General features: G+C 35.7%; 1 protein-coding gene across 2 annotated transcripts in view; it reads right to left on the reverse strand.

The window, feature by feature from the left end:
- Window positions 1–12,384: 12,384 nt before the first annotated feature.
- OLFM3 (olfactomedin 3) overlaps window positions 12,385–15,768 on the reverse strand; it is a 193,420-nt gene continuing 190,036 nt past the window's right edge. For both annotated transcript variants that reach the window (XM_063428426.1, XM_063428425.1), the window contains exons 5-6: window positions 14,940–15,046; window positions 12,385–13,099 (exon numbers count right to left, since the gene is read on the reverse strand). In XM_063428426.1, the coding sequence (XP_063284496.1) occupies window positions 12,422–13,099; window positions 14,940–15,046 (785 nt within the window). In that variant the 3' untranslated portion in view covers window positions 12,385–12,421. The remainder of the gene's footprint in view (window positions 13,100–14,939; window positions 15,047–15,768) is intronic.

The following is a 15,768-nucleotide window of genomic DNA, read 5'->3' on the forward strand; positions in this document are numbered from 1 at the left end:
GTGAAAATGTAACAAACGTATATGTCTTAAACCTAAATAGGAGCCTTCTATCAGTGAAATAGTTGGGGTCATAGTGCCACTGAAGAGCAATAAATGCACAGTTGAGAACAAGAAAGTAAACTGTAGATAAGAATGTACAAACTTACCTCAGATGCAAGCAAAGACCTCCCAGATGATAGGTATCTGAAATAAAGGGCCCACAAGAGACATGTAACTGAAATACATTGCACAAAGCCAGACAGGATACAGAGAAACAACAAGAATGAATCCTGGAATTATGACAGCAAAGGTTTTTATCAATAGGAGTCAAGATGTCATAGGCTGATATTGAGGATCCAAAAGGTCTGAAGTACATTGAGAAACACATAAAGCACAACAGTCAACATCTTAACCCTTCTGCGGGGATACCTGGTGGAGAGACAAACAAATGAAGAGAAGCAACAGAATAGGAGATATGCTGACAGAGCTGCAAAATTAACACAAAGCTGTTGGAAGCAAAGAGATTTTTGAAGTTCAGTAAAATTGGCAAAATGGAGAAAGAGGTAAATGATATATTGAGCATCACGTAGGAGTAGCAACATCAGTTGTCATCGATAATGAGTGTGTTTGGAAAATACCAACAATAGAAGCCTCAGTGTAGTCTACATAGTTATAATGATGCTTTGTTACAATGCATTGTTGTTTTGGTTACTTAGATCCAATGTCCTGCATATATTTGAATCCTGCTAAAGCTAATTCATGAAAAGAATAACCAGTATTATTGACATAAGTGCAGTGTTGAATTCAGGCCAGTTTGTGCTGTTTAAGCTGCCCACATTATGTTTTTACATAGATAGCCTTAATATTGATGAAGATGGAGGTTTTGGATCCATTAAGGGCATCGTGGTATGATGGAAAAAAATGAATAGTGTTAACAATACGTTTTATTTGGAGTCTGTAGCAAAACATAAAGATCTTGTACTGAGTGAGTAAAAGCTGGGGTTGTGTTTTGCTGGGCAATATCCATATAAAAGAGAGAGAACGTAATTTCTTCCAAATAGTTTCTTTCTATTTGTTGCACGAAAGACAATCTTGTGCCTTGTGTTAGCAAACTGCATGCAAATGACTTGACTACTGCAATCCCCTTATCAGTGGTCTTGTGTGTTCCCAGATTGCTCCACTGCAATCTATAATGAATGCAGAGGCAAGGCTCATTTTCCTGTCCGCCCACACTTCCCACGCCTCCCCCCTCTGTCAGCCCCTACCTTGGCTTCCAGTTAGATATAGGGCTCAATTTCACATTGTCCCAATTTCATGCCCTCAAAAGCCCATCTCCTGCCATCACACCACCATCATAATAATGTTCTTTGCCAATGTTGCCCACTTTATGACTAATGTTCCCTTCTATCAGTATCAATCTCCCTGTCAGTATATCTCTACATAATGCTGCTCCCACCTGTCTATCCTCCCTAATATACAAGTATGTCCCATTGAGGCCTCTGCGCTCTGACGGAGACCACATCTGATGCTCGCCTCCAAGAATTCTCCAGAGCTGCACCTTTTCTGTTGAACTCCCTTCGCTTCTCCATTCTTCGTTAAACTTCCACCCAGTCTCCACTCCTTCAAAAAATCTTTGAAAACACACTTCTTCAGGAAAGCATATCATTTAAACTGTTTTTGGGGTTTCATCCCCCCCTCCCCCACATGACTCCTCTCCTGCAACTGTCAAAAATAACCTAATACTTTTCTAGCAACCTATTTAATTACCTCTACTTATATCTTTTGTGTCACTATACCCCACTTCCTCTAGCATGTATGCCCATTGAGCGGGGCCATCAACCCCTCTGTTCCTGTGCGTCCATTTGTCTGCTTATAAAATAATAATAATAATAATAATAATGATAATAATAATAATAATAATAATAATAACCTTTCAAAGGCCTATACTGATTGCAGAGGTAGCAGAGGTGATTCTTATGCATTAAAGGACCACTATTGTCACCCAGACCCCCCAGGTTTTAACCCTTCAGATGTTTTAAGGTGGCTCAATTAAGTCAGTAGAACAAAATATGAGATAATTTCCCAGAGGACTTTGTTAAATATGGTCTGTGGTGTTTTACACTTTAGCATTGGATGATTCTGTGTTCCTTAGATACTTATTAATAATCTATAACTGGAAATAAGCAGGACTTTTATATATGGCTTTCATCAGTGAGTGAAAGCATTTTAGCCCCTTGAAAATGTATTTTTGGAATTTCTGACTTCTATTTATTCTATTGACATGTGTTCCAGTCTAAAACATATATAGAATATAGAATGCACACCATAACAATCTCCAAAAAATATTTAAATTTTATTATGTACAAAAAAGTATCAGAATGTAAACATAAGAAAAAATGAATATAAACAAAGTAACAGAAGTAAAGGCAGATACAATAAAATAATAGTAATAAATTACCACAAAAATCCTTACAAGCCTCAGACAGAAACACGAGTCACCAAACCACCCAACGTTTCGGCACCAACTGGCTGCCTTTATCAAGGGTACCCTTGATCTGCCTTTACTTCTGTTACTTTGTTTATATTCATTTTTTCTTATGTTTACATTCTGGTACTTTTTTGTACATAATAAAATTTAAATATTTTTGGGAGATTGTTATGGTGTGCATTCTATATTCTATATACATTTGAATATTTAAAGCACTTGACGGAGTGCTTATATGGTTTGCACCTGGCTGTTCTTAAATTGTTTTGTCTCTCCATGTGCTGTTGATTTGAGTCCAGTCTAAAACAAACACATTAATTTGCTGTGTAAATAAAACAATGATGTGATTAAAATCAAAATATGCATCATTTAGGCAAACTTAACATTACAAAATGTGTATTGTCTATTTCAATTCCTCTAGCAGTTTTCAGTGTGTATTTATTACTCGATTTTGTATTTTTTTTATTTTGTATTTTTTTTTTATCAGGTGCCGTAACCTACTTTATTTATGTTGAATTCTCCCAACAGGTTCCTCTTTGTCTTGTTTATTATAAATTGGCGTTAAACGTTCCCAAATAAAATCCACCTGCTTCCACATTCCTTGTTATTGTTGTGTATTTTCTTCAGACTGGTTCTAATGTTACTATGAGGCTACAAGGACTCGATTATCTCATCAGTAGCAACTACTGCTGCTACAATGTCAAACATTGCAAGAGTGGCTCTTCAACACAACTTAGTCATCGTATCTGTATATGAACATTGCAGGAGGTTGGTAGACTATGTTACATATTAAGTCTTTTGTGGTATTAAAATGCACAATTAAACTGCACCAGCTCAACAAGTATCATTCATTATTGCAAATTATGTGATGTGATGCAAACATGTAATAATGACAACTATAACTGTTACTAACCTTGGCTACATCAACATTAATGACAAATATAACATGATTTCAAACAGTACCCTTGTCTGATTTTCCCAACACATGTATTTGTCCTAAGTTAGTCAGTTATATAAATCCAGTCCACCAACCAGTTTCCACGTTTGTTTGGGATGCTTCCTCTTTTCCCCATATTTTATGAGTGAGATGGAGAGATGAGTACCTTCTGTCATTCTCCTCTAGGAACACTTATTTTCAAAACACTAGTTTCAACTATAAGCCTACATTAATACAAGAAAGTGTTAGTTTGATCATCTAATTTCCCAGCAGTACCTTGTGAAGACTTACCTGATAGGTATTATATTAATGTTCCATTGTGTGATCAGTTTAACATACTAATTAGTCAAGTTGACTGGAGTAATATCATCTGTTCTTGAACTTATTTTGCTTAGTCTCAGGGCAGCATTAACATAGAGGCTGATGTTAAAAATAAGCCCAGTGTTGGGGCATGGACTGAGGCCAACAGCGGACACCAAAGGATTATTACATCCCACACGTCGCATCCCCACACATGCAATATCTAAACATACATCACAAGCAGTCTCTACACACATGCAATACAACATACAGCCTTCCTAAACATACATCACAAGCAGCATCTCCATACACATGGAATACCACCTACAACCTCCCTAAGCATACATCACAAGCAGCATCTCCACACACACATGGAATACCACCTACAACCTCCCTAAGCATGCATCACAAGGAGAATCTCCACACACATGGAATGAAGCTGGGAGGAGCAATGTTGGATGCCAGAACCCCACTTATTTATGCTGCACAAATACATTCTGCATTTATACACAGACCCACCATACGAATACACACATGCGACAAAACAACAGGTGATAAACCGCGCCAAACAGAACTGAACAAAATCACATGGTTATACTTAATCTTAACAATAACCCAATAATGTGTAATAAATTATGTATATACGTACTCTCTCTGGGGTAAAGTTATTTTGTATTTCGGTGCCAGGAAAACCTGAAAATAAAACAGAAATACAACCAAAAAATAGCGTAATATGTCTTAATGGTTTTACAGACAGATAAGTATATATATAAAAACTAAGCAGCTACGCCGACAGAGATATTTCTGACTTACCTTGGTGCCGGCGGGCAGCTGCCTGGTCTCCCTCCGTTCCGGTCCCCAGTGGGTGTGATATTCTTAGGAACGCCGGCTGCTGCCTTTCAGATATTTATAGGAAACACACACTTTTTGGGGTCAGATGTCAGAGACAGCCAATTACAGTCTCATGAGGGTTTTTTAAACCCAAATTACCTTTTTGTCAGTTCCCTGTCGTGGTTTCCACTAGCTGGTTATCCAAGAGCGTGTTCCTGATTGTGTTTTTCTGGTATTTGACTTTGGCTTCGTCTTGACTTCCCTGATTACTGGTATCCTTGACTTCTGGCTTTCCTCATCATTGTGTCTCATTCTGTGTCCCTGACCTTGGCAAGTATTTTGACTATTCTCAGGTACGTTAAGTCCGGCCTTTTGTGTGCCCATTCACAAGAAAGGTAGTAGGAAGGAGTCGGGCAACTATAGGCCAGTAAGCCTTACTTCTGTAGTGGGGAAAGTAATGGAAACCATGTTAAAGATTAGGATTGTTGAACATTTAAAATAACATGGATTTAAAGATCAGAGACAACATGGGTTTACTTCAGGGAGATCATGCCCAACTAATCTTATTGATTTTTTTGATTCGGTAACTAAAATAATAGATCAAGGTGATGCAGTAGACATTGCTTACCTAGAATTCAGCAAGGCTTTTGAGACTGTTGTACATAGAAGGCTTATTAATAAACTGCAATCTTTAAGTTTGGATTCCAATATTGTTGAATGGCTAAGGCAGTGGCTGAGTGACAGGCAACAGAGGGTTGTAGTCAATGGAGTATATTCGAAGCATGGGCTTGTCACCAGTGGGGTACCTCAGGGATCTGTACTTGGACCCATTCTCTTTAATATTTTTACAAGTAATATTGCAGAAGGTCTTGATGGTAAGGTATGTATTTTTGCTGATGATACTAAGATATGTAACAGGGTTGATGTTCCAGGAGGGATAAGCCAAATGGCAAAAGATTTAGGTAAACTAGAAAAATGGTCAGAGTTGTGGCAACTGACATTTAATGTGGATAAGTGCAAGATAATGCATCTTGGGTGTAAAAACCCAAGGGCAGAACACAGAATATCTGATAGAAAGGGATTTAGGGGTAATTATTTCTGATGTCTTAAAGGTAGGCAGATAATTTAATAGAGCAGCAGGAAATGCTAGCAGACTGCTTGGTTGTATAGGGAGAGTTTTTTGGCAGTAGGAAGACACCATCAAACCCCTGCTTTTACACATACTAGCATTGCATGTGCGGACACACTATACACATACACACACTATGTTCACAAACTATAAAGCTTTACAAAATGTACAGACTAATACCACCGTAACCTGTCAATATATCGTATTGCATAATCTGTGTATGTTTGTTATACTAACCTGGGTCCCACTGGGCACCCACACTGCTTCCAGTCTTCAGCTGCAGAAGGTGGATGTCAATTTTGTCCAAGATATGAGCTTATTCAGTGGCTGAGAGTTATCAGCTAATGCTTTCAGCCAATGAGTTCCTATCTTGCACAGAACAGACATATGGCTTCTACAGCTTGAGAAGTGAGCAGTGTTGGTTCCTAACGGGAACCAGACAAGTGTCACATCATGACAAAGCAGATTGACAGGTTACATTTGGATAGCACCAGGGCACTCCTGGCAATATAACCACTGCTGGGTTTATAGTGGGCAGAGTGCTCCTTTAAGGAACAGAAAAATATGATACATGTTTAATACATATATATATATATATATATATATATATATATATATATATATATATTTGTAAATTCTAAGTTGATTTTATTGACTTTGTTTTATTTAATAATCCAGTTTTTGATTCTGGACCAAAGTTTTTTTCAATAAGTTTCTATTATGGCACATTAAAGATAATTCTAATTTTTACTTTTTTTTTATTATTATATACATTTCCATAAAAAGGCCCATCAAAATCCTTAGCACCAGGCCCATTAAGGCTCCAGCCCTGCTTAGTCTATGAAGTTAAAAAACCCAAAGAACTAGGAGAACAATGTTTTCTGACACCCTCAAGACCATCACACACAGTGCACACGTGCATTTGCTGTGCTCAACAAAGTGTTTCCATTATACTACAATGTTTATCTACCTCTCCCAGAGATGAGAAAATGATCTATGTTGTTTTTCAGGTCTCTGAAAAAGTAATCAGGTTGATACACCACTTTCCCGTTTTTTTAGTGCATAGAACAATTTACTGAGGGCCAACGAAGACAACAGGCTGCTTGTATGCTTGAATGCAGTTTTTATGTACACACATTAAATCGTCAATGAATCAGTTTTATAAAAAATGGATTGAAGTCCACTGAAGTTAATAAATAAAATCTCACAACGCGGATTACAAGAACAACCAGCACAGGCCCCAGATATGCTTGCAAGAGTTAAAAAAAAAAAGTGTGCTACAGAAGCACCAGACCCAGGAATAGGGTTAAGGCAAAGATGTAACACAGATATTTATATTATCACAAATTGCTTCCAGCTTCCCCGGGGAGGTGATAAAAGCAGAGTGAAAAATACACAAATAAGGGAATGTCGATGTGGGGGGATCCAGACAATGTTTAAGAGGAAAACACAAAAGTGGCTTTTGGGCAAGGCTCTTTTTGTTTGCTTAAGTAATGAAATTTACTAACTCAGTACCGTATATAAATATATGTGTGTATGCACCGATATGTATGTACAGAATATGTACGTTACCTTTTGTCCTTTTTTCTAATCACTTTTCTTTCTGACCACTGATCACTTGCCCTATCTCCTCCCATTATGCTCCACAATGGTACTATTTAAAAGGATGACTTGGTTGATTTCTTAAATGCTACAGTTCGTGTAAGAAATCTGGCAGATATTACCTTGTTCTCCCCATAAAAACATTTTTGGAACTTTGAGCCCAAACAAAAATGTACTAACCTACTTACTATACAGTTAAGAATTTCAACACCAGACTTACATTGCAAAATTGCGTGTTATAACTCCTGGTGTTGGGATTGTCATTCTTTTAATTTCAATATATGGGGCACCCGTATCAATAGTATTAAGAAATAAAGATATTAGGAATGAATGCTTGAGTTGTGAATAGTGTTTGATCCAAACAGATCCATCCAAAAGTCCAATGGCTTCTTTGTATTTATGTAACAGATCCTAAACGGCAGTCCCTGGGTTTAGAGGGTTCAACAGTTCCTAATTTACTTGGTGATTAATAGACAATCCTATTCTCTGAAATGCAGTGTAACATTTAGCATAATAAAAAAAGTTTTTTTAAATTTTATTTTAAGATATGTTCTATTGACTACACTCATTTCACTGCATAACCAGGAGTATGACAATATATTTATAAATGCCGCAAATTATGCGGAATGCTATGACTATCTCTGTCTAAAGGTAGAGTCCAGGTTCAGTTGGGAGACCCCCTTTCCAGCCCAAAATGGGGTGAGAAAGGCAGGTATCCCTCCCAAAACCCTGAAATAAAAAAAAGCGAAGAAGCCACCAGGTTGTACAGAATGCAGGGGGTAACCCTAGTAGAAAATTATTAAACAAGAAAAAACACTAATTCACCAGCACAGATACCCGAATTGGTATTGTGCCAGGAAAAAGATGTACAACCCTATTGACATGTACTTATGATAAAATTACGTATCATAGTTTATAAATGACTATCTCTACCTTCAATATATGTAATCAAATTTTGTGGAGGATGTGAAGGTTGTAAGTCCAGAATTACATTTTGATAAACAGTGATTGGTAAAGACAAGGAATATGCACAAAATTCTGTGAAAGCTTAGCTATATATCAGTCTGTGCTGATAATGTATATATGTGTATCTAAAGTCTAAAACAAATGTACATTTTGTTTTATAGAAATAAGTGAATGTTTGTTACTTTACAAATTTTTTTTTTTTTGCTCCCTTACAGTTGAGTTATCCCTTCTTTCTTAGTAGGACACAATATCTGGGCCAAAAGTACATTAGTAATTGTGTCGGAAAGATATGTGAGTTGCAGTAGACTACCATTAGGAATTGAATGTAGAACATATTCCAATATAATCGTAATAGTAGTAGAGCTTTGGTAGTTTTTGGATATCACTTATTTTATTTTGCTACAAAATAAGGTAAGGGCTATATGTGGATATATTTTGTGACTTCTTGTTTCATCTGATAACGAGTTTTGTGTAGTGTTTTTGTAAATTGCCTAATATATATCTATGTGCATACATTTCTTTACTTGAGCAATAAAGTTCCGTGCAAGATTTGCAGAACAGAATTTATATTCTCCCCATCTTTGTTTTCTTTTATTTATTTTTTTAAAGAACCCCTACAATAAAATTTATAGAAAGTTGATTAAACTATTACAATGTTTCACTCTAGTTCGTATAAGAGTTCTATGAAAATTTACAGATTGAAATGACTTAACAGGGGAAAGATCTACCCCTAATTCTAAAGGGCTTGTGGTCACACATTCGGATATCTTAAAATCAGCCCCACATCTACATATTGTAAAAGAAAATGGTTCCCCAGTATATCAATACATACAAAATAAAGCAAACACAAAAGGTCCATATAGTTTTCAGTACATTGTGCATTTTAAACACAAATATATAAATATACATAGATACAGAGACACGCACACATGTACATTGCTGCTGATCAATATTAGAGTGAGACCATAGTATATCTACAAAGGTCACAACAAGAAGATCTTGATAGCCTGTCGTGGCCATAGTTTTTAGGACAAAATATAGTTCCATCAGTCTTCTGAAGTTTGTTCCCAAATCACCAGTTCGTCCTGGGCATCATCATACAATAAGGCAAAGAAATAAAGTTCAGCTGGCAGTTCTAGTTCCATTGACACCTCCGAAAAAAAGTCTGGATCTCGATCTTTTCCTACAGACCTCTCTCTAGATGGGTATGCCATTTATTATAAGTATATGCCAAACAGGAATGATATCCTGAGATGGAGAATGAAGCATTTTTAATTTGAATACATAAATAAAAAGCAGTAAAAAACGGCCAGATATGTAGAGATGATTAAAATATAGATATTGTAACTAGATAGAGGGGAGAACAAATATGATATGATATACATAATAAATAATCAGTAAACAGCAATACAGGATTGAAATCACATACTATTTTTTTTCTGAACTCTCATAAAATATGTTCATCAAATGTGATACACATAAATACATTTTTAATATCTTATTTTATTAACTGAGTGCTGCTATAATCTCTGCTCCGCATATAGTGGATATAATAGGTATATATTAAATCCTAGTTACTTGCTCACACCCTCAAGGCATTAATGAAATCTATGTGATTAATAGACCAGATAATTGTCCATCATTATGACTTATTAGCAGAAGCTGCTTCAAGATTTTATAATTATAGATAATTAGACTTGCCACCAAGTTATTTAGTTTCAGGGTAGTTATGAGGAGGAGATTTATTTTTCTCCTTTACTGCTATAGAAAACCCCACTGTAATAAATATGAATAGCCAAGATAAAATATACAACTCAGTTTGGTAATTGCCAATCCCAACATTCTGGGTTCTTTTTCTTTTAAAGGTGAATTCTAAGCAACATAACATTTTCAGCTTTCTGTTACTAATTTTAAGATGGTGGGGCATTGAGCTCTACCTTCAAAATTTGATTCTGTCCACTGATTTCTTTAAATCTCTTCCAGTTTAACCACTTGTACTCAACCTTCGACCCAATTGGAGGTTATGCTCTGTAACATATAGTTCATAAATGTGATTAAGTAAAGTATAGGACCAGGGTGCATCCAGGTCTGAGGTTGGCCAATCCTCACAATTTAATTTGCAGAAAATAAATGATGGTCCAGGCACGCAAGGTGAGCAGATTTATTGTAGCAGATGAAAAGCAACATTTTGGCCCACAACAGAGCCTTTGTCAAGCTTGACTAAGGTCCTGTTGTATGCCGAAATGTTGCTTTTTATCTGCACCAACAAATCTGCTCACTGGATTTATCTTGAGTGCCTGTACCAACATTTATTTTATGCTCTGTAACATAAACCTACAGATACAGAAAAAAGCATGACTTCAAAGAGCTCTTACACAACCCTCTGATATATACTTTGTTACCCAATGTCTACCCTAGAAGACAGGACTCTTTAGGTGTCCAGGATCTCAATACCAATAATTGACAATACCCCAAAATCTTGACACGATTAGCTGTTCAATCTTTAAGCTACATCTCCACCACCAGTAAGGTGGAGTGACTGACAGATCATGACAGATACAACAGTTTTCATTCTAAAACACACTTAGTTTTGACATGCCAATAGATTTTATTTTTGTTGTTATTGAGACAAAAACTGTGAGGAGCTGCCCCACCTGCACCTGTGAACCAGCCTTCATTGCTTGCTCGTGTAGTCAGGTTGCCCAGAATTTTACTACACACTGCGTAAGTATGGTCTGATGATAGCCAGGAGTCTGGCCCCCGGTGTGGCTGTCCCCATCTCAGCAACATCGATAATGCAGAATTAGATCTTCTGCCATTTTCATTCTCATGCCATGAAATGTAAATATTGGCAAAATGTTCTCCACTAATTAAAATGTCATCTTATGCATGACCCAAACAAACACATGTTTGGTGATGACAGACTACTCTGTGTGATGGTTGTGAGTCTTCACGGGATGCTTGATGTCATATTTTCAGAAACCACACCAGTATGATGATAGAATAATCAAATACAATCAATTGGCTTCTGTGGTTGTTTTTACAAATATTTAAAGAGTTATTGACTAAAGTTGGAATTTTGGGAAATTCAAATAATTGAAAGTGAATTTCAAGTTTAAGACCAAACTTGAAACATAGTGACGTTGAGAATATTTCCAATTTTTTTACAATGGCCAAAAACGTGAAATTCCTTTTGATTTTCCAACTATCCACACTGTTTTATTTTTTCTGTTCAACATAATTAGTTCAATACAAATCAAAGATTTATCTACTATTAAAAGTGCTGATCCCTAGTTTAACTTAGTAAAATATATTACTTTAAAAATATTTTTTTGTATATATAAATCAACCTATTATTAATAAATATAAACATTAAGTACCCTTTATCTAAAACAATAAATATGTGGTTCATTAAATTTAGGAACATATCATATTTGTATTTATTTTGCAAAATATATTTAATATTAATACTACAGTATAACACTGCATTAAAAATATTGTTCAACAGTGCCGTTATAAGATCTACTGTTGAAAATGAACAAAAGCAAATACTGCTGCATCAGTTAAAAGGTAGTAAAAACCAATACAGGTGAAACAGATATTTTTCTTCTTTTAGTTACTAGGGATCAGTATTATCAAACATATTTGATAAAACATATTATAATATATTATATTTTTAAACCGATCACTAATTTTACATGAATTTTAGATGTTCTTTTGCCTGCACCCCATCAAATTTTATATTTTTTTCTGATAAAGCTATCTTCTCTTCTTCTTCATACTAGCTGTACCAATCCAAAATTCCTGCATACATAAATTGTGGCATAGATCTTAGCGGGCCAGGAAAATGGGTACGACCGTATAATATTAGTAATAACAACTCAACAGTAAGAATTGCACAATAATTGTGCATGTAAATAAAGTCACCCCAAATGAGATAATGTTGGATGGAAATACAAATTAACAAAGAACGTGTACAAATAGATTCCAAGCTGATCACAGGCTACTGTTGTAATAAATATATATCCTGTTATACGCTTGTGAAGGTATCAAGCAACAAAAATAATAGAATGAAAAAAGAACAATGTAGCTTGAAGTGTACTATGGAAAGAAAAATGTTAAGCTGGGAATGAAATACAGACTGAACAAAATTATAAAGGACCACCAGCTGGAAGAAGGCTTATGGTCCACCTCACATGTCCTCGTCCGTCTTGATAATGTGAAATAAAGTGACATTGAAGAGCACCTGGTGCCCATTGTTCCAGGCATAGAGGGCACGATCCCGGGCATTGTAATCCAACATGGATATGTGAAAGTACTGATTGTGGAATGGAATGTCTGTGTATTCATAGGAAGAGGACTTAGTGGAATAAGAATAATGGACCTTGGCTCCCGTGAGGTGAGAGTTGGTAACATACAAGGTACCACAGATCATAAATGATTCTCCAGCGCTTCTTTTGGGGTATCCTGTAACCCAGGTCTTCACAACCTCTAACGTGTCCTGTCGTAATTGGCTTATCACAATGTTGCCAGCATTTTGATTTGTGGCATAGACAGCCCAAAGTCCAAACTCATCTGCCATAAGATCAATGTCAGAATGTCCACCCCAAGTATAGGGATAGACATTATTAAAGCCAGCATTGTCCAGGCTACGCTGCGCCAGAACTTTGCCTGTGCCAAAGCTGTACTTGATGATTATGTTACTCTGGTATTTGTTGAAGAAGAGGGATCCATTGTAAACCAGATGGCTGGTACCAGCCCATTTTACAGGAAGAGTATAAGTCCTAGATTCTGCACCAGTAATGAAATCTGCCATCGACTTGTACTCCCGTACCACTTTGTTTATTGTAAATCCCTCCATATACCAGACCTGGAAAGAAAGTAGAATTAGAAATCAGTCTCATGTAATTGAAGAAAATTCTGTATTCATATGGATTGGTGTATCGTGAATAAAAAAACAATGACAATTTCCCAATGTCAGAACCAGGCAATTAAATTACAGATAAAGAAGCTACAGGCTTTATTCATTAAACAGACATGGTAAGATAACAATAGAATTAAGGTATAAAGCAATGTTCAGGCACATGCACGACTTTGGCCTTAGATTCGTGCTGCGTTTTTCTTCACATTAAAATTTATTAGGTTTGCAAAAAAAATAAAAAACATTTTTCTCCAGTATAACATTATATATTTAGCCACCTAGTGGGTAGGTTTGAAAAAACAGGAAAGAAAGCAATTCCATCTCTGTCTCCCTTCCTCCCCTCAACAGCTCAGAGACAGTGAAACAGTCCAACGATAGCAAAAGGGTAAAGCGCTGGAAGATCTAGTGCTGGCAGACCAAAGGCAGCAAACTCTGAAACAGGGGATCCCTCCAAGGCCCCAACAAGAAATTAAAAAATAGTGCAAACAACAGGTTGCACCAATTTAAAAAAAGACTAATAAAACAAATTACTGGATAAAAAAAGAGAACAAAAAGTAGATACTATAGAATATATAAAACACATTTTAGTCCAGAAATTCTTCTAATGGTCTTTTAGAATCTATTTTGTCCTTATTGGATGTACATGTGGATAGAAGAGAGACAAAGAAGAATACTGATAGTGTAGTATTTAGTATACTGGGTCAGTGACTAGACCGCGTGAGTCCCTTGCTGACAGCAGACGGAGGAGGCATATCGTGGCCGGGAGCTTTGCTTGGCGCTGGTTTTAAGGTTCAGTTTTGATATTTTTTTTTACCTTTTAAAGGGGGCGAAGGGGTCCTAACTAAAATTAAAGAAGTCTTACAAAGAGTTACAGTAAACCAGTAAAAGTCAAATTAGCCTGATGGAAAAACATTAATTTCAGCTATGTTTTCAGCTTGGACAAGTTTAGTTTACACTTTGCAATTTGCTTTCCGATTCATTATAGCACTCTACTGAAAAAAGATCTGAGAGTGATATTAGATAGATAGATAGATAGATATCACACTCAAATATATATATATATATATCACACTGAATAAAGATCTGAGTATGACATATATATATATATAGTGTAGATTGGATTAGCCATATTATTCCAGTATTTTGGCATCCTATCTATCTATCCATATCTATCTATATCACACACACACACACACACACACACATATATAAATATATATATATATATATATATATATATATATATAAAAATTATTTTTTTTTGTGTGTGTATATATATATATATATATATATATATATATATACACACAAAACAGACCTATGATTGAATTTATAACATATTGTGCTTCTTGTATTTTTCTTATTTTTGTTACAGTGTTAGCAATAGTTGCAATGGTTACTTTGATGTAGTTTATTTTAATTCACTTCACTAATAATATAATTGATAGTAATCATTTATAGACTAACAGTTTTATTAACTCAAGTGAGAATGCAAAGTAAATTCAAAGTGAATTAAAATTTTTAGATCAAAGTAGCTGAGTTGGAAGCATAGCTGGGTTAGAAAACTTTTCCAATTTGGCAATTTAGGCTTCAAATTAGAATTTAGTTTAAAATCAATTTAAATTCTTACATTAGTGAGTAACCCTGTAAAAAGATACAATGCAGAAATAATTAGTATCTTGGGCATTTACTTGATGGCATGGCTGACTTAATTTAGTGAAAAAGCATTTAATTAGTTAATAAAACATATATTTGGTTTTGAGTCCGGGTACCCACTGACAATACATACACGGTTGTTTTTCTCTGATGCAGTAGGATCTGTCATCCATGCTCCAAACCTTGGGCCAGATGCTTTCACTGTCACCGGTCCTGTAATTTTCATTAGTTTTCCACATGCTAAAAAGGAAAAAAAAATACAGAAATGTATAGTAGGAAAATAACAATCCAAACCATAAAAAATAAAAATAATCGATTTGTTCGGTAACCTTTAATTATACAGACATGGTGACCAGTCCTTCTCTTATGTAATAAGATATTCTTGTTATTATATTTTTCCCATGATACCATAAAAATATGCCTCAAATGCTACTGGCAACTACCCTAGAGTCCGGTGAAGTGTTATTCAACTTAAAGGGCAACTGTTATCTCAAAACTATTTTTTAATATAATAATCCTTTCATCAAATTTTAAAATGGCATAGATTAAAAAAAAAAAATAATAATAATATAATAATAGTCACTCATCCTATCATAACTTTGGAAACTTTATTACCTCTTTTGGATTCCACTACCACCTGTACGCTGATGACACCCAGCTATATCTCTCCTCCCCAGACCTCTCCCCTGCTGTCCTGCAACGTGTCACTGCTTGCCTTTCTTCCATATCTGACTGGATGTCCTCCCGCTTTCTGAAACTCAATCTCTCAAAAAACTGAGCTCCTTGTCTTTCCTCCTCCTAATACTGATCCTCCTCTTTCACTCTCCCTTCAAGTTTGTGGTACCAACATCAATCCATCCTTGCAAGCGCGCTATCTTGGCGTCATACTTGACTCTGGTCTCACCTTTGAGCCTCACATCCAGCATGTTGCCAAATCCTGTAGACTCCATCTTAAAAACATA

The sequence above is a fragment of the Pelobates fuscus genome, chromosome 7 (genome assembly GCF_036172605.1).
Source record: "Pelobates fuscus isolate aPelFus1 chromosome 7, aPelFus1.pri, whole genome shotgun sequence".
NCBI classification, from domain to species: Eukaryota; Metazoa; Chordata; class Amphibia; order Anura; family Pelobatidae; genus Pelobates; species Pelobates fuscus.